Here is a 27826-nt window from a genome sequence, read left to right on the forward strand (position 1 = left end):
AACAAGGAGAAGACTTGCAAAACTCAGTGCCTAATTTTGGTTCACAGTGAGCATGATTGTGGACACAAATCAAATTTTTGTATCCAGAAGTGGCTTATTAGACATGTAACTGGCCATTTGCTGCAACATCCGATTAGTATGTGAAGATAAATTAATTGCACCTATGGATCTAGAGTGTGTTTGAGGAGGACTTGGCACTAATATTTTGGAAAAATTCAATTTTTGCAGGCATAGCATAGAAGCACATGAAAAAACTGATTAGCTATGTCTCTCTGTGTTCTTCTTCTTAGGTGGCAGTATTTAATTTAGCTGCTGAGAAGGAGGTAGAAATTAATATATTGCTGTCAGCACCGATATTGGTCTAGCTTGCTACTTAATGATGTATTCAGCCATTAATCTTCAGTGTTCTTAATATCAGACATGCTTTTTAGCAAGGTGCATGGACTTTTCTAACACTGATTCCCCTTGGAAGAATCCATACATTTGAGGGCCATTGGAGATGCTCTCATGGCTGCCTACTACCAGCGTGGCTTCAGTTAAGGGATGCGCATACTTTTTAAAAAATGATTTACTTATGCTGCAAGTGCTGTGGCAGAGCAGGAGCTGCTGATGCCTTTGAGCTCGGGCCGTGGCTGTGTCGGGAAGGTGAAGTGGCCTTCCCGTGCCACTAGATGGTGGTTATCCCATCCGAGCCCGGGGATGCTGGCGAGGGCAGGCTCCGTGCCCAGGGCCGTGGCATGCCTTCCCAGCGCTGGGCACCTGGCAGCTGTGCCTTGCTGGATCTGCTCCTGCAAAACTGCAGGGGTTTGCCACAACAGCAAAGGGAGCAGTGACGGGAGGGGGCTTTTGGTTTGTTTTTCTGGTCTGGAGCCTCGTAGTCATGGCCAGCTGCAGCTCATGGGAGACCGTCCAGCAGTGAGTGAACATTTATTCAGACATAAATTTTACAGGTTTTATAGGAAGAATGGGAGATTCGAATAAGGATATTGCTGAAGTGTTATCCCAATTATCAAATACGAGATATTTGTATTTGCTCTTGATGGAGAAACGATCTCCCAGGGCCACATAAGGAGTTGTGACTAGAATGGCTCAAAGCAGCCAGATTATTAAAATAGGAGATATGCTGATATTAATATGATGAACAGGATACTCCTTGCATGCTCTGAGAAGTCAAGTAGGATGCTGAGAAATCTGACATTATGAGATCCAAAATGTGCTTTGTAGAACCATGTTGCCAGGCATTTTTACCTGTAATTACAAAAGAAATCTTTAGTTGTTTGTTTTCATATTTCTTGGAGTATGGTCTTTGCTTTTAGAAGGCTGGACCATGGTTAAGGTCTTGTGGCTATTTGGGGTCAGTTTCTGCTTTCTGAAGGTATGTGAAGGGTAACATTCAGCATGACCAGATGTGATCTGTACGACTTGCTGTGGTTCACGGAGATGCTGTGTGAGCCCCAGTTCTTGCAGAAACGGCCTTGTCTCACCTCCTTGGTGAGTCAAGCAAAGCTGGTATGATGCTCAGCCAAAGTGCAGAAGCTGTCTGCATCAATTAGTAAGGCCAAAGACATCAATGAGAAATCAAATACTGAGGATATTAATGACATGCCTTGGAAAACCAGAGTTGTCCCTGGATTAGATGCTGTAGTAAAGCAAGATCTGCCGGTGACATTTGTCTGTCCAAAATGCTGCTGGACCCCAAAGTGGTGTTTTAGGAGCTAAATCAGGGGTGGATGTATGGAGCTTTGGGCTCTTTGTGTTGAGGAAAGTAAAGAAAAGTTACTCCTTCCCATGGAGACAGGATGTGGGAAGAAGACTGGTATGAGCTGCTGACCCACTTTACCTGTTTTATTAGAGATGTGACCCAGCAGCAGCCAGCTGAACCACCACTAATTTTGCTTTGGCACAAAACTTACTGATGCACCAGTACTATTAACTTGGGGAGGACCCCAGGTACTTTATTGGAATAACTGTTACTCTATACACCCTGTAGATCCCTTTTCCTCCCTGTTTTGTGGCTCCTCACTTGCGTGCTGGTGGCAGGCCCTTGGCAATGGTGAGGGAGAGAGAAGTCCCTCCTGCACAGCACAGTATTTGCAGCCTCATCAGGCTTGGTTCCCAGGTGCTGCCCAAAGCCCTCCTGGTGCATTTTCTGCACAAAATTTGTCCTTGCCTTTTTTGGGTCCATTGCCCTTTATGTAGGTAGAGTGGCTGATGGGCTGTGTGGGAGTAATTGCTCAGCAGTGTGTAACCCTCTGCTTTCAGTTCTTCCAACCCAGTTCCTTCAATTCCCCATCTTGATGTTTCCCTCAGTTAACCTGCATAAAATGGGGGCTCTTGAGTTATTTATCATCTTATGACACAGTGAGACTATGATGCTAATAACACCAAGACTGTGAGCTCAATTCCTTAAGAGTTGGAGTCTTAAGAGTTGGAGTCAATTATCCTTGTGAGTCCCTTCCAGCTCAGAATATTCTGTGAATCTGCGAGTCTATGCTGTACTGTTGACAACAGTCATATTAACTTTCAAATCTGCTGTAGACTGTGGTATCTAGAGAGAGACTGATGATGAATGGATAGTTGTATTTGGGGAAGGGCTCGTACTGTGTTGGGAGAGAAGGCAACCACTGGACAGTGAGAGGGAAATAAAGCATCAGACAGTGCTTTGGGAGAGACAGCGGTGGTTGTGTGTGCTGGGTGAGGCAGGGATCCCACCGTGTGCTCCTGCCATTAAAGACTGTCACAAGTTGTGCATCAAGGGGCAGCAGTAAGGCATCAGCTGTTCCTTGCCTTGTTTTGCAGCCTAACACCCAGTGGTGCAGCTGGGCACAGGTACACGTGTGCTCTGCAGCACGGGTCTGTTCCCTGCCTGTGTGGGACATGAAAAACATGCAGTTTTCATGGCGGAGGGAGCCAGGGGCTGAGGGCTGTCTGTGCAAACAGCACCAAGGCCTTTCATGTCTGTGTGTCGTGGGGAGGAACCATGACATCAAGCCAGTACTGAGAAGCACTCTGGCCCACCTCCCCTAACAAAGCCCTGCTATAAAAACGAATGCTTCTGTTAAGGGAATTCATAAGAATGAAGGACTTTCTCTTATGTTTATGCCCTTTTGTGCTCATTTTCTGCACACAGGCCATTATTACATTGCACAGGCTGCAAATGCTCACAGAAGAGTGACTTCATTTATTTCTGGGCACGGGTATGGAAAGGCACATAGTGGTGTGTTTGCAGCACCAGTGTTGCACTGCCACTCTGTACACGGCTGCTGTGTGCCAGCTCTGTGCGTCTCATCCCTCTGCAGGAGCAGTGCCTGCCACCATGTGATGCCAGACCTTGTCATTGTCAGACCCTGGGAAAGGCGAGCCTGCACAGCAGCTCCCACCGTCTCTGTGCTCTGTGAGTGTGTGTGTGTGTGAGTGTGTGTGTGTGTGTGTGTGTGTGTGTGTGTGCATGGGCCCCGCTGCCCCGCAGTGTGCTGGCTCTGCAGTGCCCACAGGGAGGGCAGATTCCCTTGGAGCAAACCGAACCAGGAGTGGCTTTTACCTGTCTGCCTGGCCCGGGACTGTGCTCTGCACCTATACCTGTGTCAGACCAGCACGCTTCAGCCTGGCCTCTGCTGCAGGCAGTCCCCATTGCTCATGGTCAGGCTTTATCTGCAACTGGCACTCATCCTGTGCAGAGAGTTGCAACACGGAGTGGCACAATTTCCCAGTGCTTATTGTCCATGAAGGCCTGGAGGAACGGGAAGCACTGGCTGTCTTCAGCAAATCCCTCTGTGTGACTGTGTGGGGGGATTATCCTCCAGTGGCTTCCTCTGGTTCCAGCCAGAAGGATGGAGGAGCTCTCTGCAGCACCTTTGGGAAATTGTCCCAGACTGCCATGGCTGTGCCACCTGTTTTGTGAACTGTTGACTCAGGCAATTCTCCAGTGAAAGCACTGACCAAGACAGGAGATGTTCTTGGACACCCAGGGGAGTCAAGGAGACCTGAGGCCCTCAGGTCTGGGAGGCTGGACAAGTGCAGGAAAGCCCCATTGGAGCAGGCAGGGGGCAGGTCCACTGGTGAAGGCTGTGAGAGTGGGATTAATGCATCTACAGGTGAAAAATGCAGGGTGAAGGATATACAGCTGCACTGGCTCAATGGGAGAGACAGTGCGTTAATTTTCTCAGAATAAAGAAAGGAATTATCCATGCTGGATTTCTGTCCACAACAGAAATGGATTCTTTTGTACTTTCAGTTTCTCACATGGGTCCAATCGAATACTCATTGAAGCCAAGAGGAATATTTCTATTGACTCCAATAAAGTTTAGATCAGGGCCATAATGAGGCATAACATGATGTGACCAGATTCAACACTATGTAGGTCACCAGCTAAGATGATAACTGCCTGCTGCTAATAGCAAATAATTCCTAGGCCTGTGCTGGTGCTTTCCCACTTCTTTAAGCTTGAACTGAACAGAATATCTGTTCTCAGATTGATTTCTGGATAAAATTTTTGGTATTTTCACATATTCTGTGCTCACACAGAAACCAGTAACGTGGCAAACACATAGTAACACAGGTATTCATGACACAGAGTGCAGATAAATGTGAATCTGGAGACAGGCAGATAGAATCTGGGTAACTAATGAAATTTAGATAGCCAAGGAATCCCCCCAGAATTACTTATGATTTGGAAGAAGTGGAAGAATTGTATGAAGTTGAAACCTGCTGCAGAGAGAGCTGCACCAAAGAAGTTCTCTGAATTGACCAAGAGAGGGGCATAAACTTCTTTTGAAAATCTTCACGTTTTGCTTTCTGCCTAAGTACACTCCAACTTTGAAAGAGGAATTTTGGGTATTTTGCTAGGAGCAGCTGGAATGCAACTTCTGAGAGGAGTGAGATATACAATCCTCCTTACAGTACTGGAGTTTGATCTTTGGGAATAATGGAAAATTCTAGTGAAGCCAGAAAATATAAGGCATTTCTGTTTTAGGAGGACTCACTCCCAAAGTGCAGCTATTGGACAAGCAGAAGGAAGGAATTAATCTACTAAAATGTGTCCCTGCCTATGCCAGGGATATTGAAATAAGATGATCTTGCTCCCAATGCAATCCATGCAATGATTCTGTGAGCTGCAGGACTGCATGCTGGATCCTGGTCCCCAGAGCATGAGAAATATGCTTTTTCTTGGGAAACCTTTGGGTAGATAGAGGCTGTTGAGCATCTGAAAATACTCTGAAACTTTTATTGAGAAATGCAGAGCTAATATTTGCTTGTGTCTTCCCAAAACTTCATGTTGTCCAGAAACAATGAAAATTGTGAAAATTATTCATGGATAGTTTGAGGAACTAAATATTTTCTCAATCTGCCACTTGCCGGAATGACTTGAGCATTCCGAGGCAAGCTCTTCACCATGGCTGCATTACATGGTGTGCTACATGAAAAACAAGTTGAAAAGGAAAAGGAAACAATAATATGTGGCTCAATAAATGTACACAAATATAAAATTGAGAAAAAATGAAGACAAAGAAGGGTGAAGCAGCAGCTGGCAATGCTCTGCCCACTCTCCAGGAGTCCAGGCTGCAGTGGGGAGGAGGACATGGCGCTGCAGGGGCAGCACCCTGGGCCATGGTGGGATGCAGCCCAGCACTCAGGAGTGGTTCTGAGGGGTGACAGGGGTCTGAGGGATGCAGGATGGGCCTGTGAGTGGTGACAGGGGCTGAGGGATGCAGGATGGGCCTGTGGGTGGTCATAGGGGTCTGAGGGATGCAGGATGGGCCTGTGAGTGGTGACAGGGGCTGAGGGATGCAGGATGGGTCTGTGGGTGGTGACAGGGGCTGAGGGATGCAGGATGGGCCTGTGGGTGGTCATAGGGGTCTGAGGGATGCAGGATGGGTCTGTGGGTGGTGACAGGGGGCTGAGGGATGCAGGATGGGCCTGTGGGTGGTGACAGGGGCTGAGGGATGCAGGATGGGCCTGTGGGTGGTCATAGAGGGATGCAGGATGGGCCTGTGAGTGGTGACAGGGGCTGAGGGATGCAGGATGGGCCTGTGGGTGGTGACAGGGGCTGAGGGATGCAGGATGGGTCTGTGGGTGGTCATAGAGGGATGCAGGATGGGCCTGTGGGTGGTGACAGGGGTCTGAGGGATGCAGGATGGGCCTGTGAGTGGTGACAGGGGCTGAGGGATGCAGGATGGGCCTGTGGGTGGTCATAGAGGGATGCAGGATGGGTCTGTGGGTGGTGACAGGGGCTGAGGGATGCAGGATGGGCCTGTGGGTGGTCATAGAGGGATGCAGGATGGGCCTGTGGGAGGCTGCGTTGCCCCTGTGCCTTCCCTTCTCTCAGGCCATCCTGCTGGCAGCCCTGGCTGCTGGTGCTGGGCCAGGGGCTGCCTGCTCATCCCCAATCTGCTGACCCTGTGATCCTCTGTACCCACAGCAGAGAGAATGAGAGGGAGGGTGGAGAGGAGTAAGGGCAGTTCTATGGCTTTTGCAGCTGAAATCTCCCCTGTTCCAGTTGCTGCAACCTTACTGGTGGGAGGGGAAGAAAATCCCAGCTCTAAAATCAAGCCTAGGAGAGCACATCAGGAGGCAAAAAACCTTCCCATATTTACTCTCAGTAGACTATCAAACAACACCAGGCTATTAATTTGGCTTTTGAGTCTTCACTAAAGCCCATAAAAGCGCAGTTGTCAAATGGAGTTCATTTTAATTTCCTTTCAATCACAGTAAATTATTCAGGTGATAAATCAGCTGGGGCAGCCTCCTGGCTGTAATAGAAACTCTAATTCCTGGCTAATTATCCAGGCCATTGCTGCCAGCAGATCAATAGCTCTCCCGAATGGAAAGGGCGTGGGGCGCAGGCGGGCAGGAGGGCGCGGGGACAGCAGCTGGGAGCGCCGGCACGGTGACCCTGGGGACGTGTGGGGACAGCGCCGTGCTCCTGCTGGCCCGCAGGACGGGCCCCCTGCTGCCGTCGCGGAGTCCCTGGGCGCTGGGCTTTGCTGCTTGAGCCGCTCCCGCCGGGTAACGCACGGGTGTGCTGTGCGAGTGCGCCCGCACCTACCGCAGCCCTCTCTGCCTGCCAGCTGCGCCCTTTGAAGGCTGCTCAGAAGGAAATCTCAGGCTGGCAATAGCTTTTCTTGTCCAGTGGAACCTTCCAATAACAGTAAAAACTAAACAGGTAAAAGATGAGAGGGCCAGTACTGAGCTGCTAAACGGAATGCTTCACTGTGACACTGCAGCAAGCTCAGGAAGATGACAGCGGCACCGACCCCCATCTCCTTGCAGGAGGTGTTTTCCTAGAGCTGCTCCATGCACAAAGCGCTTTGAGCCTGAGGACTATGCTGTCAGCTGCTGTCTCCAGCTCAGCATCGTCGAGTTATTCTGCAAAAGTGTCTGACAGAGCTCCACCGTCTGTCTCAGATGCTTCCATGCAACCCCTGTGCTGCTGTGGAGGCTGAAGGCTCCTCAGGACAGTGTCTTCTCTGAGCCCTATGTCCCTTCATTGCACTGCTGGGGATGCAGAGGGCTGTTGTAATCTTCACTGCAGTGTTGTTCTCGCCTCTCTGCTGGGGCTCTTCTCCATTCTCTGCAGCACAGTCCTTCCTGTCTTCTCAGGGGCTCCTCCTGGGCTCTTGACCCACCCCTATTTATCTCAGTTACCTTCACGAGCTACAGCTGCTGCCCAGCTAAGGACCCTGCAGCTGCAGCTCGTTTGGAGCAACTCAGACCCACACAGGTCTTACAATACAACATATATTCAGGCCCCCACAGAGGGGTGCACCACCTTCTTTGGCTCTGCTCTGGTTTACATTGAAAAAGGAGAAAGAAGCCTGCCATAGTGTTTCTTACTACTAAAATCAACTTCTTTTTTTTTTTTTTTTTTTTTTTTTTGAGCGAGTGAGTAAAAAGGCTTTTCTTCTAAAATAGCAGCAGAAAGCACAGCTCCTTTGGCCAGTCCCTCCTCTTTGCACACCCACTCCTTTTCCCTTCCTTGTGAGCATTTTTTTGTGCATGAGCTGCTGAAGACCGCAAGGATTTCTGTGCATGTGCCACCTTGTTATGTCAGGCTGTGTTGGGCGGTGACAGTCACAGCAGATTCTGTTGTATGACACCTGTGTGTATTCTGCGTGACAGTAGGGCTGTGGAGGCAGAGTTTTCTGGGGAAGGAGCATGACAGGAGCCGTGTACCCAGCAAACGTCTTCCTGCATCGACATGATCCTTGTTAAAAGCAGCCCTGCCGCTTTCGGGGCAGCTGAGGATGTCGAGGGGGTCTGCAATTGGAATGGCTGGTCTGGGAGTGAGCAGGAGAGGTGGGAAGAAGGCCAGGTGGCATTTCTCCTGCAGACCTTTCCAGAAGGTGACAGGGAGCATTTCCTGCTGTCTGCAATGCCTTGGGAGCATGACCATGCTGGAGAGAAGCTCTGGAAGAGGAGAGAGCTGGGGTTTCATTGCACACACCCTGCTGTGGTGGCAGTCAGCTGGGGAAGAGTAACAGCACGCACGTTTCAGGGATTTCAGGGTGAATTGGAAAGGCTGGATCTCTCAAAGTTCCTGTTGGGTGTTAGGGAAGCCTCAGTGATGCCTGGAGCTGATGCAAATGATGCTTCTCTCCTAGTGTGAGCAATGGGGTTGCTGGGCTACATCCCCCAGCTTACATGGCTTTGTCTGGGGACTGCCTCTGTCCCCAGGGTTGCCAAGTTTGAGTTCTTTTCTTACACAGGGGAGTCCTTGTCACCTCCTCCTCCCTTTGACCCATCAAAGAGGAGGAATCCCAAAATACCAAGATAGACAGCTCCTTTGAGAATTACATTGTATTCCTGGTTCTTACCTTGCCCTTTTTTCTTCTGACTGCTCTCAAATATGACTATATGTAAAAATACAAAATCGTAAGTTAAAGGAAAGGCCAGCCTTGCTGTGGCTTGTGCTCCCACATCTCCTTTGTCCTTGTGTCTTTTCTCTTTGCTCTGCATTAATTGGAGGGATGTCTTCTGCCCCTGGCAGGCTCCCACATTGTGCAGAGGGAATGTGGGTGGCATGTGACATGGTCAGCAGCTGCCAAAGGAACACCAGCTCTCCCCTGCTCTGGAAGCTCCTCAGGGATGAGGATGCTGCTCAGGAGGAGAGCTTTTTCCCTGAGAGCCTGGTGTCTTGGTTTGAAATACAGGTGTTTGCAAGGAAGGCAGAAACCTCCTTCAGAATAGAAATAATATTACCTCCTTCCCTCCAAAGTGTTAGAACTTTGAAATTAAGGGTGTTTCAGACAAAGATATGAGAAAAGGAATAGCAGGTTTTTTATGTGTATAACAAGGCAAAGCAGTTCTATGTATGTGTACAACAAAGTGAACAAACAACCCTGGCAACAATAATGAAAAGAACCAGACACCCAGTTCCAGCCAAAACGTCAGACCCACTGACACAGAACCTCAGACCCAGTCCCATTCCCCGTCCCAGTCCCATTCGCATTCCCAGTCCGATTCCCATTCCCAGTCCCATTCCCAGTCCCATTCCCATTCCCAGTCCCAGTCCCATTCCCAGTCCCATTCCCATTCCCAGTCCCATTCCCAGTCCCATTCCCATTCCCATTCCCATTCCCATTCCCATTCCCAGTCCCATTCCCAGTCCCATTCCCATTCCCAGTCCCATTCCCAGTCCCATTCCCATTCCCATTCCCATTGCCATTCCCATTCCCAGTCCCATTCCCAGTCCCATTCCCATTCCCAGTCCCATTCCCATTCCCATTCCCAGTCCCAGCCCCATTCCCCGTCCCAGTCCCATTCGCATTCCCAGTCCCATTCCCATTCCCAGTCCCATTCCCAGTCCCATTCCCATTCCCATTCCCATTCCCATTCCCATTCCCATTCCCAGTCTCATTCCCATTCCCAGTCCCATTCCCAGTCCCATTCCCATTCCCATTCCCATTCCCAGTCCCATTCCCATTCCCAGTCCCATTCCCCATCCCATTCCCATTCCCATTCCCCATCCCATTCCCAGTCCCATTCCCAGTCCCAGTCCCATTCCCATTCCCCGTCCCACTCCCAGTCCCATTCCCACTCCCATTCCCAGTCCCATTCCCATTCCCATTCCCATTCCCATTCCCACTCCCATTCCCAGTCCCAGTCCCATTCCCATTCCCATTCCCATTCCCAGTCCCAGTCCCATTCCCATTCCCACTCCCATTCCCAGTCCCATTCCCAGTCCCATTCCCAGTCCCATTCCCATTCCCATTCCCATTCCCATTCCCATTCCCAGTCCCATTCCCAGTCCCATTCCCTTTCCCAGTCCCATTCCCATTCCCAGTCCCTTTCCCAGTCCCATTCCCATTCCCAGTCCCATTCCCAGTCCCAGTCCCAGTCCCAGTCCCAGTCCCAGTCCCAGTCCCAGTCCCATTCCCATTCCCCATCCCCTTCCCAGTCCCATTCCCATTCCCACTCCCATTCCCAGTCCCATTCCCATTCCCAGTCCCAGTCCCATTCCCAGTTTCCGCCTCTCTCGGCCCTTTCCCCCCCGGTGCAGTTCCGGGCACGGCCAGCAGGGGCGCCGGTGGCTCCCGGCCGGCAGGGGGCGCCGTGATTCCCCCGCGCCTGCAGGGGGCGCTGTGGCGCCAGCTCGGCCGCCTCTCCCTCATGGGGTAATGGCGGACAGGCTGGATAGAGGGAGGGAGTGCAGCGGAACCTCGTAGCAGCTGGTGGGACGGCATGGAAGAGCTCACTCCAGAGTAGCAAATGAAATGTATCAGGTGCTGGGTTACACTGTAGTGAGAAACCTGGAGCGGGGCTGGGCTGCCACAGCTGCGCTCCCAAAGAGGTCAGGGAGAGGCTCCTTGGAGGCCTCAGGGTGCCTGGGTTTCCCCTGAGGCACTAAGTGGGTGGTGAGGGTCTGTTCTTTAGTGAGGTTGGGTGTTAATGATGTCCCAGTGCAATGGCTGTTCTTTCGAGCAGCGCTTCCCTCACGGTAGGAGAAGGCAGCAGGAGATGGAACCCCGTGCGAGCGTGAGTTCTCCCCACAGCAATCAGGGCCTGTCTCCCCTGCAGTGTTGAGAGTGAGAGGGGCTGAGCCCAGTCCCCAGCCCCCTGCCAAAATCTCACATTTCTGCCCTCCTAAGACAAACATCCCCCCCACCCCAGGTAAGAAAGTAGCCGGCCGTACTCTGTCCCACCTTGGCCATTTCTTTCGTTTCTTAAATACCACTCATTATTCTCTCTTAGCAACAGTTGGGGTAAGATTCCATGAAAGAAACAAAAGGAAAAAATCCTAACCCCCAACACCTCGAAAAAATGTTTGGAAATTGCAGCCACAGCACTGTTCTTGTTGGGTGATGCTGGAAGGGGATGTTATTCCAGACGCAAAGTTTCGTCTCAGCACCTTCCACCAGTTTTACAGTCAGAGCTTAGTGACTGCATAGAACACAACATCTTGCAAAAGCAGCAGGTGATCTCCTCCAGAAGATTTTCTGTGTCTTCTAAGTGTGATAGAGAGGTAGGAAATCTAAAAAAAGCTTTCCCCACTTGTTATCTTGATAGAAGTGTTCACATTGGTATGAAATTTGGGAACTGGCATTGAGCAATTGCATCTCTTTGTTTATTATGTGTTTCGCAATAAATGCTTTTTTTCTTTTTTAGTTCAGAGAGATAAACAAGGTCCTTCACCAATCTCAGACAATGCCATGTAACAGCACTAGTTGGCCAGTTATGTCAAAATGGACCAACCTCTCCATGTTTATGTTAGCCTCATAAGGAAGGAAGGACAACTCTGGGAGTTTTGAGGGATCTCAAAGGGTGGTAGCACTCCCTTTCTGCTCACCCACTGTGTTCATTCCAGTTGTTATTATGTGTTTAAGGAAAACTTTGGTGTGGCTGCAATGAAAACTGTGGTTAGAGGAAGAGCAGCAGGGCATGGGATGAGATGGAGAATTGTTTGGCATGCAGTGCCAAGGAGTCTGAGAAACTTGCTCAGTGCAGAGGCTGGGTTTTCACAAGAGAGCCATAGTTTTGGGTTGCCTTTTTTTTAGTATGGGGTTGAACAAAACAACCTACACCAGTGTCTGAATGATGACAAAAAGCAGCTGCAGAGCTAAGCCAGTTCCAGACAAAAGGGACTGATTCAAAATTCCTCTCTGCTCATATGAATAGTGGCTGCTTAGATTTGGTGTTTTGCAGCAGATTTCCCCAAACAAAAAACAAACAAACAAACAAATAAACAAACCCCAAACCCAAAACCTGAAAGGAGAGAGCTTCTGCACTAAGAGAGTAGATTAACATGTAGGGGCATGATTTCATCTCTGCTCCTCTCACCCTGAAAATGGAGTGAAATCAGGGCAACATGGGAGAGACAAGGGTTTCTCCTGCAAAATCCCCTTCAGGCTCAGGGCTGACCTCAGGTCCATGTCAGTCCAGACAAGTCAGTCACAAAGGGCTGAGGGAGAGCGAAGTCCTGGAGGTGAGGAGTGCATTCCTGGAATAGGAGTTATGGAGTGGAGCCAGGCATAAGAACTGCGCTTGTCAGATGCTCTATTAGGCTTGGAGTATTTCACTGCTTGTTAGGACCTCTCCAAATAATTGCAACACAGGACTAAGTAATGAATTAAATTATGTTACACGAGAGATTGTCATCAGATTATGTACCTGATGAATGGCTTTCAGGCATTGTCAAACTGTGAGGCTTGGTAACAGTGGGAGATTTTGTTGACTGCACAGCTCCTGCGTCTGTGTTTTTGTTCAAGTGGTTCTTTTCTGGTTCTTGTGACTGGAGAGGAAATTTTGAAAATATATATATTAAAAAAAATATTTAAAAAAATATTTGTTTTCAGGACAAAACACTGGTTAAGATATCCAAGCCAGTCACTTTGCCTGCTGTGAGTGCCTGGTTTGTTCAGTTCCTGCTGCCTTTCTAATCCCATGCCTTCAAGGATGTGTAATCAGAAAGTGATGCATAAGGCTTCTGAAAACAACATTTGCACTTATAGAATCACAGACTTGTTAAGGTTAGAAAAGACCTTTAGGATCAAATGCATCTGTCAGCCCAGTGGCACCACCATATTCATCACTGAACCCTGTCCTCACCCATACCCACATGCTTTTGAGCACTTCCAGAGATAGTGACACCACTACTTCCCTGGGCAGCCTGTTCCCATGACTTATAAACCTTTCCGTAATATTTTTTTTCCCTAATATCCTACTTTTTCCTATGTTTCCTACCTCCCCAGGCACAGAACCACACAATCATGCAGATTGGAAAAGATCTTTCAGATTTCTGTCTTTTCCATAAACACACTGTACTGAAAGCTGGCCTGCAATACTGTGGCCCTTTACTATTCTAGTTCAGGTGAAAGCGAAGAAATGAAAGGAAAGATTTGGAAAACTATGGGGGAAAACAGAAAATGCTATAACAGGATTCTCACATGGCAGTTGTGAAACACACTTGGGTAGTTCATGTGAAAGCATTACACAAATACCAAGTGTTCTTGAAAATTTGCACGAGGCTTCTCAAGAAGTGTCAAGAGCCATCAGCGTGATGGATTGAAGGTCTGGCAATATTGGTGCCAGCCTCATGCATTCTCAGAGGGCATTCACATTTCTGATTCATATTTCTCCATGAGGAAATAATTCACTGTGCTGAGGGTTCTGTTTTCTTTTCTGCACAGTCATGCTTAGTGCTTCAGTGGAAGTAGAGGGACCACCATGATCGAGGATTGTACCTTTTCCTTTCTCCTCTGGCGGAAAATGTTAGTATTGAGAGGGAAAGTGTCCAGTTCCCATCCTGAGAAACAGCATTTTTTTCACAATATCTTGTAGCAACTAGCAGCATAAAAGCCTGAATTTTGTGCTGGGTTTACAAAAAGTAAACTGCTTTTCCACCAGGGTGGGTTGTTCTACGCTTATTTCAGTTGTGCGTCTCACCTCTTGATTGGGTGCCTCCTTTTTAGCGTTGCACATAGGATGGTGGAGGCTGCTGAGAAAGTTCAGTTTGTGCTGGGGTGAGAACAGGTGCAGGGAAAGGGCAGGTGCTGAGGAGAGAGCAGGAAACAGGGGAAGAAGAGAAATGCCCCATGTAAGTTTACAGGGAAAGCAGGAGAGGGTAGCTGAGGGAGGAAGAGGAAGGCTGGAGAGAGGAGGACTGGAGGGAAGAAACTGGAGGGGGTTGGGGCAGTTGCAGGCACTGGTGTTGCAACTCTGAAACTGGGAGCAGGCTTCTACAAAATGTGGAGTTTCTGCTTTTCTCAGCAGAAACTGAACTGGGAGGCTCTGGCATGGAGACAGAAATGAAGGGCCTGTGCAGGATTGGGCAGTGCTGCTGAGGGTGGGTGGAGGCTTGGGTGAGTCATCCTATCATTTTGTGTCCTGCAGGAGACTCAGCAATTTTTGGTGTTATACAGAGAGGTGCTGGAGTTGTTGAGAATAAATATGTGATGTTGAAACTAGCAAATCCTGGTAGAAACAGAGGTTGGCTTTGGCACTGTGGTGGTGTTGCTGTTTCTGTTCATCCAGGTGCTTGTTAGTGGTGAGGCGAGGCTGAGATCTGTAAAGCCACCTCAGCCCATTGTGTACATTTACCACTGTTGCGCTGGCCTTACGTGGTTTTCATTTTGGAAACAAAGGAAGTTTATGGCTCTTGAGGACATAGTTTAGGGGCAGCCTTGGCAGTGTTAACAGTGGGACTCAATGATCTTAGAGGGTGTTTCCTCTAATCCTCAATGACTCTGAGAGAGTCCACTGGGCGTTTCTGGCCTGCTGGGCATTGGGGACTGCAATGGCCCATGGAGGGCTTGCTTGGAAAACACCCACAGAGGCATCTGCAGGTCGGAGCTCTCTTCCCATCTCTTTCCCAGAGATCCAAGGACGGCAGGCATGAAGGATTGCCCAGCAGGGATTTGGCAGACTGACAGGTCCATCGAGCACATGCCCAGGCACTGCACACACTGCTCAGGCATTGCTTTTGTTCAGCCTGCTACCTCTGACTAGGAAACAATATTAAAAACATATCCAGCAGCCAGCACGGGCAGTGTTGTGTGTGCTGCTGCTCCACGGGGTTTTGCTGTTCACTGTGGGCAGCCTCACTGGCACGTGTGTGTGCGTGACTGTGCGCATGGGTGTGATTTACTGGCCTGTGCAGTGCCACATGTCTTTAAAATTATAGTGCCCGTTTCCTGCTGAAATAATTTCTACATGGAGAGGCTCCTATTATAGCAAGAGGAGCATGGACGTCATGATTTATTATTATTTATGGTCCCAGGGTCTTGTTTATGCACGATGGGTTAGGTGCTCAGGATAGAAATGCCATTATGCAAATGACATTGAATGTCCTTACTGAGCCTAAATAATTTTTGTGTTGGACGATTAAACCTCATCTGTTATTGATATGGGCTGCAGTCGGGCTATTAAAGAGTCCCAACAGTACTTACTCCCAGTAATGGGAAAATTGAGAGGAAGAGGCTAAACAATTGCCTCAAGTGTGCTGTGATTGTCTGGTAGGAGTGGAACATAACGAACCCCCTGAATGGAAATCGTGTTTACTACTTAGGGATAAATAAAAAGAGAGAACATGCAATAAATTGTGCTTTGTGATCTGAATTGGCGCACCAGAGAATTTGCGTACTTTCAATTTACTTATTTATTTGATTTTTTTTTTTTCCAGGGGTGGAGGGGGCAGAGTGATTGGGATGTAGATAGTGCAGGCAGCTGGGAAGGAGTCCTGCAGAGTGTGCCCCTGGCTTGAGTGGCTGGGGAGAGCTGTCCTCGGAGCTGCGCCGGTGCTGCGCTGTCCGCTCTGACACAGCTGTGCAGTCACATTTTGATCAGTGTTGATAGCTTATGAATTCCAAAATTGACAAAATTTACAGAAAAATGAGGATAATCCATCTTCCTTAGCAGCCTGTCAGGAGCTGGCTATACTTCATAATCTTCAATTACAGATGCTATTTTCAGACATTTACATGCAGATATTAGAACAAAATGAAAATGAGAAACAAAGAGTGAATGGAAATGCAGCTATTTATATGTATAAAAGAAAAACAACAGGTAAATTCTTGGCATTTAGATTGGATTTGGGTGTCCCTTTGGAAAATCTGAGAATATCTGCACCCACTTATGAATTGTACTGTGGAAATGTAAAATGTATTATATCGTTTCCTTATGCAGATAATGTGAAGATTGGGTCAAAAACAGGTCAGTTATTTTGAAGTATGAGGGTAAATGTGTTCATGGCAGGGTGCACAAGCTAATTCTCACTGCCTTCAAAGGAATGTCTGGGGATGTGTACAATCCTAATTGGATTTGGGCTAAAATGAAGCACAGCTGTTAACTTTTTATAAACATATATGTATTGTGAAAAGAAGGTTCAGAAATACCCTGTTTAAACTTAGGGAAAAAGGTTAAAATCAAACTTCCATGTTCTGTGAGACAGCAATGAGCTCAATGTGGCTGAAAACAAAGAGGAACTGTGGTTTGGTCTCAGTTAGACATGTAAATAACATTTGTTCCAAAGTAGGATTGGGTTTGGTGTCAGCAGTGCTCAGTACAGGGAATATAATGTAAATTATCAAATGGGGTGGTGGTTGGAAGGCAGCAGTGGTGAGACTTTGATGTATAGGTTTCCAGTAGCCTTTCCCACCCATATCTTGGGTGGCTGAGTAGGAGGGCATTAGGCTGGATTTTCCATTCCCATGAAATTCCAGGCAGAGCAGCAGTGGTGCCTGCAGCTGCAAGCGCTGCTGGGTTTCTGAAAGCCTGGGGAGATTAATTACAGCTGCTTTGGATTAAACTCTTCGAACCATATCTAACATTACAAATTTTTTCCCTTTTTTTTCCTTTTTCCCTTTCTTCCCTTTCAGGCTGCTGTGTGGGTTTCTGTGGACAGCCTGCCTGGCATGTGCCACTTTTGCCTCTATTTATTAATTAATTTTAAAATATTAAGATGTGGTAACTTGGAAATACTTGTGAGGTCTGGCTTGCTGCTGCCATCAGGGATGACCAGGGGGTGTGGTGGATGTGATTTGGGGGACTACATTGTGCCTTTCAGGGAGCTCAGGGTTTTCTTTGGCAATGAAGGCTCTTGATGCACCACCTCTATCAGGAAGGAGCCAGAGACATGGTCAGTGAGGAGGCAGACTGAGCCCTGAAACACCAAGCTGGCACCTAGCACTGATGGTCTCAGCTCCTGTTGAGCTGCTGCTGTTGCTGCTGCTGCATCCTGGGCAGCACCGTGGGCCTGGGGGCAGCTGTGCCAGGGGCAGGAGAACACAGAGGTATTATTTCATGCCTGCCTGGTGTTCTGATTTGGAATATATAGCAGACGCAAAAAAGCAACATGTGCAAGTCCCAGTGGACCCCAACCGGCTCATTTTAATGGCCATTTGCCCCGTGCAGCAGACAGCTCTTCTCTGTCTTTGCTTGGTGCAGTCTCTTCAGCAGCACTGTGAGATGTGTGCCCCACAAAAGGGATGAGGCGAAAATAGGATGCATTTGTCTCACACCTTGTGGGTTGCAGCACTGCTGCGGGGCTCATTCCAGCCTCGTAGCTCCCTGAGATTCCCCCAGTGGTACCTAAAGGCCAGGCTGTTCCCTGCTGTGTGTCCATCTTTTCCTGACACTTTAGGATAAAATCCCACGTTAATATCAAAGAAACAGTTTTTGTACACAGAGGGTAAGTTGACTTTTCGATGTGTTACACTCATTCATCTTCACCAGAAAAAGTGGAGGGTGAAGCTGGTTGTGATCTGCCTCTCTGCTTTACTGTAGTGTAGCAGGTTTGAAAACAGTTATGAAACTCTCCTGCACCCTTTCTCTTACCATTTGCCTATCACAATCGTCACTCCAAGGGATTAACAGTTAGAAATAATGCTTTTGTAACGGAGGTAGATTCAAAACTTTACTTAGAGCAGAAACCTTCCTGTTTGCACTTTGCAGAGGCATCTAATGGGGGGGGACTGTGCAGACCCTGCTGCTGCAAGAGAACTTGTGCTGCTGCTGATAGGCACACAGAGATTACTCCTCTCCTCACCACTGCAGCCACTCCCCCAGCTCTGTCCGCCAGAGCTGAGCCAGAGCACAGTCGGATAGGGCAGGGGAACATACAAGATCTGGTCTTGCCCCTCCTTTCAGTTTGTCCTTCTCAGTCTCTCTTTTATATAAACCTCGTTTCACATGTCTGTGTTTTCTCTCCTCCATGCTATGGCAGTGGTGCTCCATGCTGATGAGACAGTGCGTGGTACAACCGCAGGCAGTCATTTTTCAGGTAATTTCTAGGGTAATGAACACCCGCCTCTTGCTTTTTCACCTACCAAGCAGAAGGTCAGGCTTCCTGGCTGCGCAAGGAGGGACCCCTGGCCGTGATGGTCATTCCAGGCTGTTTCTCAACAGCAGCAGTGAGAGCACACTAGTGCAGGAGCCAACTCAGATATCCCTTCTGCTGCTCCCACCCCAATTAGCTGGAGAAGCTCTTGGAAAGGGTCAGCAGAAGGGTTCAGCAGAGGGGTCTCAGTGAGGCCGTGGGGTGAGGGGCTGCTCCATGAGTGCTGCCTTCCCCTGGGGTTTCCTCTCCTCTCCTCTCCAGATGGGATGCCTGAAGGGAAGAGATCTGCCTGGGAGGAATGGGAAGAGGGGTCACCACTGTGCCCCTCATGAGTGGTTCAACACCAAACACTGTGACTCCACAGTGTAAGAGAGGTTTTAGCTTTTTCAGGTGGTTTTAGAGGGTCCTGGTCCCTCCATGGGAGTGAGGAGAGCTGCGGACAGTACCCATAGTGTGGTTTTAGGGTGAAGGCTTCTCTGCTCTGCACTCCTGATGCCCCACTCCTTGAGGGCCAGAAGATGCCTCTGCTGGCCATCACCTCTTGCAGTACCTTGCTGTTGGCAGCACTGTGTTTCCTTTTCTGCCCACAGGCAAGTGCTGGTCACTGCCGCTCTGCCAGCCCAGTGCTGGCCCTGACCCCGCAGCTTTGTGGTGCAAACTATAACTGCAGAGGTGGATGTGATGTGATGGGGTTGCTCCTCCACTGGGAATGCATGATGAGAGGGGAGTCAGCAGTCAGAAGGGCTGCCCTTCATCCTGCACTTCTGCCTCAGTGCTGGAAGCAGTGGTCAGTGCGTGCTCCTTGTGGCTGTTAACTGATGGTCGTTCCAAGAAGGGAACTGGGCACAGCAAAGTAGTTGTGAAATCCCCTAAAATCAGAAAATCCTTTACAATCCCGCTATTCTTACCTCTGGGAAAAGTTGCCGGGCCATGGCAAAAGACATGGCAAAAGACTTCCTGCAGCTCCCATCTGCAGGAAGTTATTGGGACCAAAAGCAGGGAAGGACCCCAAATCTCCATTTTGCACATCTTCAGCTCCTTCCTACCACAGTGCTGCTTGTCTGTGGGCTCTCCATCCACACTATGCTGAGCAACCATAATGCTTCCAGTCCCTCCTGCAGATGTTCCATGGTGTGGGACTGTGCCCCTGTATATTGCACCAACTCACTGTGGTGCAGTGACGTGGAAGAGCACAGGCTACCTGTGCCACAGTCTGGTTGCTGCTTGGTTGACACTAGAAATGGTCACTTTCTCCAAAGTCAGAGGGCTGCTCATGGCTCATTTGCATGGTGCTTCCAGTCTTTCCGGGTTAAAAGTCCCAGCTCTGGTCCCATTTCTCCCAGGGTCAGTTCCTTGGACTCCTGAAGGGAAGCAAGCTTTGGAGTTCTGTATTCCTGTGTCTGAGAATTGCAGTTGAGGGCTTAGGCTAGTTCCAGTTGGGTTTGTAGTTTGGATGTGCACCTCCTTCCTCAGTCCCCTCACATGACCCGTGGCAAGGGTCCCATTCCAGCTAGGTGCTTCCTCCCAAACTACATGTGTGCAGCTCTCACGTTGTAATTGGGAAACCACATTCACTCTCTGCCTGTTGGAAGGGGTGGATCTTCCTCATGAGAGGATCCAAAGAGATTTTCTAGTCTTCATAGAGCAACATGGGTGAATTCAGGCATCCCTCCCCAGGGATTTGTGTGTGCTCTTCTAGAGATACCAGAAATTCCAAACAGCAGCACACAAGGACAGGTTTTTCCTCTGCTGTGCTGCCAGCCCATCCATGCTTGTGCATCCCCAGCTGCTTGGGATGTCTCTGCAGGGCTATTGTTTCTGTGATGTTTTGCCAGATTAGGGTTTTGGGGAAAGAAAAAAATCTAGCAGTGCTTCCATATGTGCATGTACCCTGCATAGGGGAGAGGTGGGGCTGGAGGCTCAGGAAAACATGGAATGGTGTGGGAAGGCTGAGAAATGCATTATAGTGGCGTGTTGAATGAGAAGAAGGAGCTTTGATTACACTTCCAGGGAGAAGGAAGGCTGGGACGTTATCAGCATCCTCTGCAGAGGAGGGAGGTTCCCAGGGCTGTCCTCTCCCAGGAGCACAAGTGGGAGTGAGTCAGAGGTGTGAGAGTCCTTGGAGCAGTGGTGGCAGGCAGAACGGCCTAGGTGAGTGATGGCAAGGCAAAAGTGAGGCCACAGAGGGTGTTGGAGGAAGTGTGAGCTGAAAGAACTGAGGAACAATGCAACTTTAATGCAAAGGTTATGTGGGATCCTAGGAGACAAGTCAAAGGACTCTGATGCATGGACTGAGTGCAGGACAAGGGTGGCCAGCAGCTAGTCCCTGGTAAAATGTGTTTAGCTTGCTCATCTGCAAGAGGTTTGTATGGGGGATCCTTCAATGTGACAGGCTGTACTCCTAACTCATGCACATGGTGTCTGCAGAAAAAACATGTTTATTACACAGAACTGTTAATACAGGATTATCCATGTAAATTACCTTCTGTTTGAGTGAGACCTGAGCTACAGAGATACCAGCGTGTATTCCTGGCTGAAGTACTGAGTTAGTGGCAAGTACCAGATTATGTGCTGGGTTGTCAGAGAAACTTGCAGAAGGAGGAGGATGTATTCACTCAGATCAGCTTTTGTTTCCTTAAGAAAAAAAATTAACTTATTTTGATGTCACATCCCTGGAGCTGTACAAGGCCTGGTTGGATGGGGCCTTGAACAGCCTGGTCTAGTGGAAAGTGTCCCTGCATGGTAGAGGGCATATATAATAAGTTGGTCTTTGAGGTACCTTCCAGTCCAAAACAGTCTGGGATTCTGTGTTTTTCTGAGTTTTGTTTTGGTTACCCAAAAACCCCCATGTGATCCTGGGTTCATCTGCATTTCTTCACCTCTGCACAGCTTCTGCATTGACTTAATCTTCAGGAATTCGTTAGAGACTGGCATCACAGTGGCTGCTCTTCAGTTTACCTGTTCCCACTGTAGTTCTTTATTTGAAGTCAATCTCCAGTTGATATGGGCATGACTGCTGTCTCACAAATGAGGGACTAAAACTTAAAGGGCAGATAGCAGGGAACAGAGAGCTTTGAAAGAAAACTTCACGGATTTGTGGGAATGATCCTGACAATAAGAAATCATCGAAAAGGGCAAATGAAGATAAGCTTTGTGCCATATGCATATACATCCTTTAGATACATGCATTGGCCTCAATGGGTATAGAGTGCTGTAGCAATGGAGACTTAAACAGGGTTATAGGACACAAACACTGATTTCTGAGATCTGTGCTTGCTTACAAAAGCCTCTTTCAGGCAATGGGATTAGGAAATTATTTGGAAATGACACAGTGTTCTTACTACAGTCAGGTGCTTTATTTAAAAATAACTTGGATTTAGAAACGGTTATCTACAAATGCATCCATTAAGCAAATTCTCTGTATATACATACCTTTTTCCTGTAATGATGAAGAAATGCAACATTCCTAAGAAAAGGGGAATGGGAAACCTGTTCCCACCTTCTCATTAGTGCATGTCCCCTCAAGTGCCAGCACTGAAATGTGGAGAGTGTGGAGGTTAAGAGGCATGACCATTTTCCTAACAAGAAAGTAGCTTGTACTTGGCAGGTAATCTACAAATTTTCCTCTTTCAGGAATGCCTTGTTACATATTAATGAGTTTGTCTTTGGTTTTATAAAGAAAACCTATTTTTGTGTTCTCTGAGAACACTGGTGATAAGCACAGACCTGCTTATTGAACAGTTTGAATGTTGAAAAGCCCAGTGTAAATGGGCAGTGCCTTTAACACTGGCTGAACAAAGGATTTTTGAGTTCTGTATTGCATCTACTTTCTGTTGGCACAGGCAAATAAAAGCTCTTGATTAGTGAATTTATTTAAACTAAAATGTCTTTTGTTTCTTTTTCCAGGCAACAGAATACTCAGCCATGGCCTCACTAGCTGGTGGATTGGATGACATGAAGGCCAATATAACCAGCCCCACTTCAGCAGATTTGGGAGCAAGTGTTCCTGGGCCTCAGTCCTATCCTATTGTCACAGGTAAATGATTTTCAAACACTGGTAAGTAGTGTGAATTGTCTGTACCTTCATATTGCATGATGAGGTCCTTTATGGCAGAATTGTGTCATATGTGGAGTAATTTGCTCAAAAAGTCTCTTTTTGAATGTGATTTTATAGGAGCTCTTGTTGAAAGAGAGCTGAATGGCTTGTGTAAGTCATTTGTGTATGTTTGTAGCTGACAGATGGAGCCTCCATACCTCTTGTTCAGGAAAGGATGTGCCCCTCCACCCCAAAGTACATCTTGAATATCACCGCATCACTGAAAAGCAGAATGCTTGCCTCTGCTTTTGGGCTTTGGAGCTATTTTTCATAAATGTACCTGGTATATTTGACTGGATGGAGCTTTTATGACAGTTCAAACTAGCCTGAATTTTGGAAGCTCATTTTATACCATTTCTGAAGTGTACCCGTGCACTAAAGTTGAGCATTTAAATGAAAACCAAAGGCTGTTTGCTCAAGGAATGCCAAATCGTGTGCATTTATTCAGCAGGTGTAGAGCAAGACTTAAGGAACAGCTAGGGTCTGATAAATGCTTTGGTCACCTATTTATTTGGGATTGACCCCATTGCTTGCGAGGGAATTGTCCAAATGGTAATCTAATTATTAAATTGTATCCCACATTAGTTGTGCAAGTCAGAAAAAAGGAGGGCTTTTAAAATTTAAGGCTCTGGGTTTCATAGGAATGTTAGCTCAGTGTGTTACTTCTGTGTCCAGTTGGTGCAAATTTCATTGGATAGTCTCTGTTTTGACAAAGATTGGATGTAATGCTTTATTTTGTAGCTACTGTGGAAGATTATACTGTTTTTTATAAAGTATTACTATGTCTTTAATGCCTTAAAATCTCATCCAGCAGAGGAGAAGTTTTGAAAACAGGTGTTGTTACAAAGTGGTTTTAATCCAGTAAAGTATCAGTCTTCAACTTTTTTTGACAAAGTTTAGGAGAATTCAGAAGAGATTAGAGAGTGAAAGAAATACATGTGTAGCTTGAAGTGGGATGGGAGAGACTTCTTTCAATATCTGTCTGGTTCTGAATGGATGGTTTGAGTGTTGGACTCATAGATAAGAAAGGTGTCTAGGCATGGATGGGTGGATGATGGATGGATGGATGGATGGATGGATGGATGGATGGATGGATGGACAGAAAGAGGGACTTCTGGAGGTGTGTGGCTTGTAAGATGTGAGGAGATATAGCATTGATACAGATATATCTGTATGTCCATCAGGGGTCTGTGCTGGAACCAGCGTTATCTAGTATCTTCATCAATGACACAGACAGAGGGATCATGGGCACCCTCAGCAGATTTGCAGGTGACACCAGGCTGAGAGTGTCATGACATCCCTGAAAGACAGAGCCATCCAAGAGGGACTTGGAAAATGCCTAGAAGTGGCCCATGGGAATCTCATGAAGTTTAAAAATGATGGTGGTGCAGATGATGATGCTGCACCTGGGGTGGGGCTGTTCCCAGGACTGATCCAGCCAGAGGACAAACAGACTCAGAGCAGCCCTGGGAGGAGAAACTTGGGGTGCTGGTGGGTGAGAGCTGTCCCTGCCCTGGCCATGTGTGCTGGGAGCCAGAAGCCCCCTGTGCTGCCTGAGCCCCCAGCGTGGGCATTCTGCCCCCCTGCCCCGCTCAGGTGAGACCCCACCTGCAGAGCTGCTTCCAGCCCTGAGGCCCAGCACAGGAAGGACGTGGAGCTGCTGCAGCCAGGCCAGAGCAGGCATCTGTGTGATCAGAGGGCTGGAACACCTCTGCTGTGAGGAAAGGCTGGCAGAGCTGGGGCTGTTCAGGCTGGAGAAAGGAAGGCTTTGGAGAGACCTAACTGTAGCCTCTGTCGTCTTCTAAGGCACTGCTGATCCAGGATTTACACCTGGCCAACATGAGGTTCAGCCAAAAGCTATTTTGGCTCGTAGTTCTTTCTTTACCCTGGTTTAAGCACTTCTTACATGTCTCACATTGCTTCTTCCTTAGAGTGTTGAGAGCTGATTAATCACATTTGTTAGAGTAAAACCTATTACAGAGGTGATGCTGCAGAATTCAATATGGATTTCACAGAGGTTCTCCCTGTGATGTTACCTACACTTGAGCAAAGGTTCCAAATATTAAATTTGCTAGTTCTCCTCAAAAATATGGAGTGGGCTTTATGAACAGCAGGTTCTAGAAAAAAACCTGCCTTAGTCTTAAACATGCCAGAGTGACAGCTACAACAGAACACAGTTTTCAAGACACTGAGTATTTATATCTTTAATTTGAAAGTGCTGTAGAGTTTTCTATCAACAGCATTCATAAAATGTAGATTTACATGAGCATATCAGGAGTCTTCTAAAGCCTATGCCTTTTGATAGGTTTGTGGAGGAAATTGTCTATCTGCTAGGACCTATTGCCATAGAACCTTAATCTGTGGTAGGTATCTCTGAAAATCAGGAGCTGGGAAATGGTGCACAACAGTGGTTGTAAGTGCTAGGTCCACCAAATGTCTACAAAAACACCACATATTCTGCCTTCTCAGAGCTTTTTTTGTGGTCTGTGGCCTGACCAAAGCTGTGGTAAAATCCAGTTACTGGTTTAGTGTTCTGTGGCTGGGATGGGCAGGGGATGATAGGCTATCAATAAGGTAACAATCTCTGGAGAAAGGTCAGCTTTGCATCAGCCCCACTTCAGTGGTAATGCCCTTATTCATCAGAGAAATCCTGCCCAAACCACCTCCTGGTCCTTGCTCCCCTCAGTTCAGAAGAGCCTAAGCCTCACAGATCTGTGATGGCATTTTCAATGGGAACTGCTCCTTACTGGAGGAGGAATGGCCAGCCTTACCTCTGGTCTTCTCTTGACATTCAGGAAGTTGCATTGCTTTTAATTTATTAGATTTTTTTTGAGTGTTTCCACTCTTCCTTGTTTCATACAGGCTGTCCTGTGATGTATGTCAACAAACTCAGAGAATGAACTTGAAAGCCTTGGGAGCAACATATTTTAGAAGGCTAGGTAGTGTGTTTTCCACTGTAAAAGTGAGGGTTAACTGGATAAAAGTCCAGCAGATGTCCTAAGTTTGTGTTTGGTGCTGTTATTGCCTTGAGGTCGATCTCACTTCTGTGTTGACATTCCAGATTATGAAAAATTTTGTAACAGCTTCAGTATAATGAGACCAAGAGCTGCTTAAAACATTGCCACATGAGTTATGGTATCCAGAGCAGCATTGGTGGGAAACATCTCTTCTACTGGGAACTCTTCTGGTTGTGTGTGTGGAGCAGAGCTGTGAACACAACTGCATGATATTTCAACACAGAATGGGGCTATTGGTAAGGCTGAAAAGTGGGTAAATAACTTAAATATGAAAACCACGAGTTCGAGCCAGGAACACTTGTGTCTTTATCTGCTGTTCAAGCTTAATCTTTTTGAGAAGTTCTGAAGTAGTCTAGGCTGCCAGATGTGAAGAGAACTTTGTCTCTTTCATGGTGTCAGTCTGAAATCTGTAAGATTATAAAAGAATTTGTTGGAAATATGTCTGAGAACGGAACTATGATTACAGCTTCTCATTGCTCTTGTTACTAGGTTGTGGTGTGGATGGCAAAGCATTGCTGAGATTTAAGATGGCAAAGATCCTTTGTGCAGTTGTTTGTAGAAAATGTAACATTTCTCTCTCTTAGCCAGCTGGCACATCCAAACATACGGGATAGATCTTGAAAATTAAAGGATTGCTTAAACATTGACACTCATGCTAGTACTTGCTGCTAAGGAGAAATGGAGTCACAACTCTCAGTACCACTTCATCCACCACCTCTGTTGTGCTGTGAATCGCCAGCAAAATCTCTGATTAGAGAATCATTTGCTTTCTTTGCATTGTTTTTATGCATTATATTTATACATTATACAGTAAGTTTAAAAAAACCTTTCCGTCACTTCATGCTGCCACAGCCTGTAAGGGCTCTCTCCATTTACAAGCCAATGACATAGGCCCAGCACACTGCTGCTGTTGTCAGCAGTTTCCAAGTATCCTGTGATTGTTACTAATTACCTCCAGATGCATTTTTCCTGCTTTGACTTGCTGATTTCAGCACGGTTGGTGTCACTTTGAGAGGGTAAAGCCACGTTAAACTGATATCTTTATATGGCTCTCCAGTGCTGCGCTGGGGATGGATTGATGAACCTGCAGCAGCCTGGCTGTGTCCAGCAGCAGGGTCAGTATGTTCTTACAGAGCCAGGAGTGGCTGTTGAGCAGGCTCACCTCTCCCCAGGGCAGAGAAGCATCATTTACTGGACTGGTGTGTGATGGGAACTCTGTGTCACTCCATTAAAAGAAGTGTCACAGGGCACAGTTTTGTCAGTGAGCTTTTTGTCTAGCCGATGATGGAGTAGAGGAGCCTGGTCTTCTTCCATGCTGGGACATCTCTGTCACCCTTGGCTCACCTTCTCTTCCTCACATGCAAGGGGAGACCAAGACTCTGCCAAGTATGGACAAGTTATGTCTTATCTTCTGCATTCAGATTTGCAGCCACAGCTTGTAGTGTTATGTTCCTGGTTTCTTTTTGTGGTCAGCCTTGTAGACAATGGCTCTGGAGAGCCAAATCCATGGACTTTCCTGCCTGTTTTGTATGCGCATCAAAAAGGTGAGAAAAAGAGAACTAGAGCAGGATGTGCATCAGTTTATTGTTTGGAAGAGATGGAGAAGGAGAGACATTCCCAATGGCTGTCATCTCCATTACCTGCTCTGGCTTGCATTGCTGGACTCTGTCACTAGACATAAGTGATCCCAGATGTGAAGCTGAACTGAACATAGAGCAGACTCCTCCACCCCTGGGAAGATCAGCCTGACCTTTTCATTACTGTAGATGTATCCAACATCTTAGTTGTAACACATTGTGCCAGGTAGTTAGTTATTCATATGTGTCACAGATCTGTGGCTAATGCAGGTAACAGGGATATGTTTAGCAATCCATATTCCTGGAATAATGTTCTGTTTTTTACTTAGGGAAAACAGTTGCTTAAACGGGATAAATGCAGGCCAAAAGACATTGCTTTCTACTGTTCTGTGGTGAAATGCAGTGCTCAGTTAGCCTCTCAGTGTGTTTTTCCTTAGGAGTGCTCAGTCTCATCTGCCCGCTGAGTCTTCATGCTACTTTGTTTGTGCCGTCATGATGTAACTGCAATTTATGAGACAGGGTTTTGTTGAATGGAAGGTATTATTTGTCCCTTCTGAATCTACGTGTGAGATGATGGAACTGCATGAATTCTGATGCCTTCAGTAGGAGGAAAGAAGTCACTACTCCAAAATCCCAGGCTGAGCTCTTGCTAGGATTAAAGACTAATCTATTTCAGAATTTAGCTCAATGCTATCCGAAAGGACATGTTTTTTTAGCAAGAAAACTGGTGGCACTAGTATGCAGATCACTTCCAGAAAAGTGGTAACAGATCATTCTCAGCCTGTGGATAGAGGATTCATCTCTAGGAACCAGACTCTGGCTGGACGGGTCTGGGGAAACCCCCTGATTCCACAGGCTAGAGTTT

The 27826-nt window shown here is 47.4% G+C and overlaps 1 protein-coding gene across 1 annotated transcript in view; it reads left to right on the forward strand.

Moving 5' to 3' along the window:
* PAX5 (paired box 5) overlaps positions 1–27826 on the forward strand; it is a 123836-nt gene that overhangs the window by 45812 nt on the left and 50198 nt on the right. The window contains exon 7 of the mRNA XM_074533206.1: positions 22178–22307. Within this exon, the coding sequence (XP_074389307.1) occupies positions 22178–22307 (130 nt within the window). The remainder of the gene's footprint in view (positions 1–22177; positions 22308–27826) is intronic.

Source organism: Zonotrichia albicollis, chromosome Z (genome assembly GCF_047830755.1).
Source record: "Zonotrichia albicollis isolate bZonAlb1 chromosome Z, bZonAlb1.hap1, whole genome shotgun sequence".
Classification (NCBI taxonomy): Eukaryota; Metazoa; Chordata; class Aves; order Passeriformes; family Passerellidae; genus Zonotrichia; species Zonotrichia albicollis.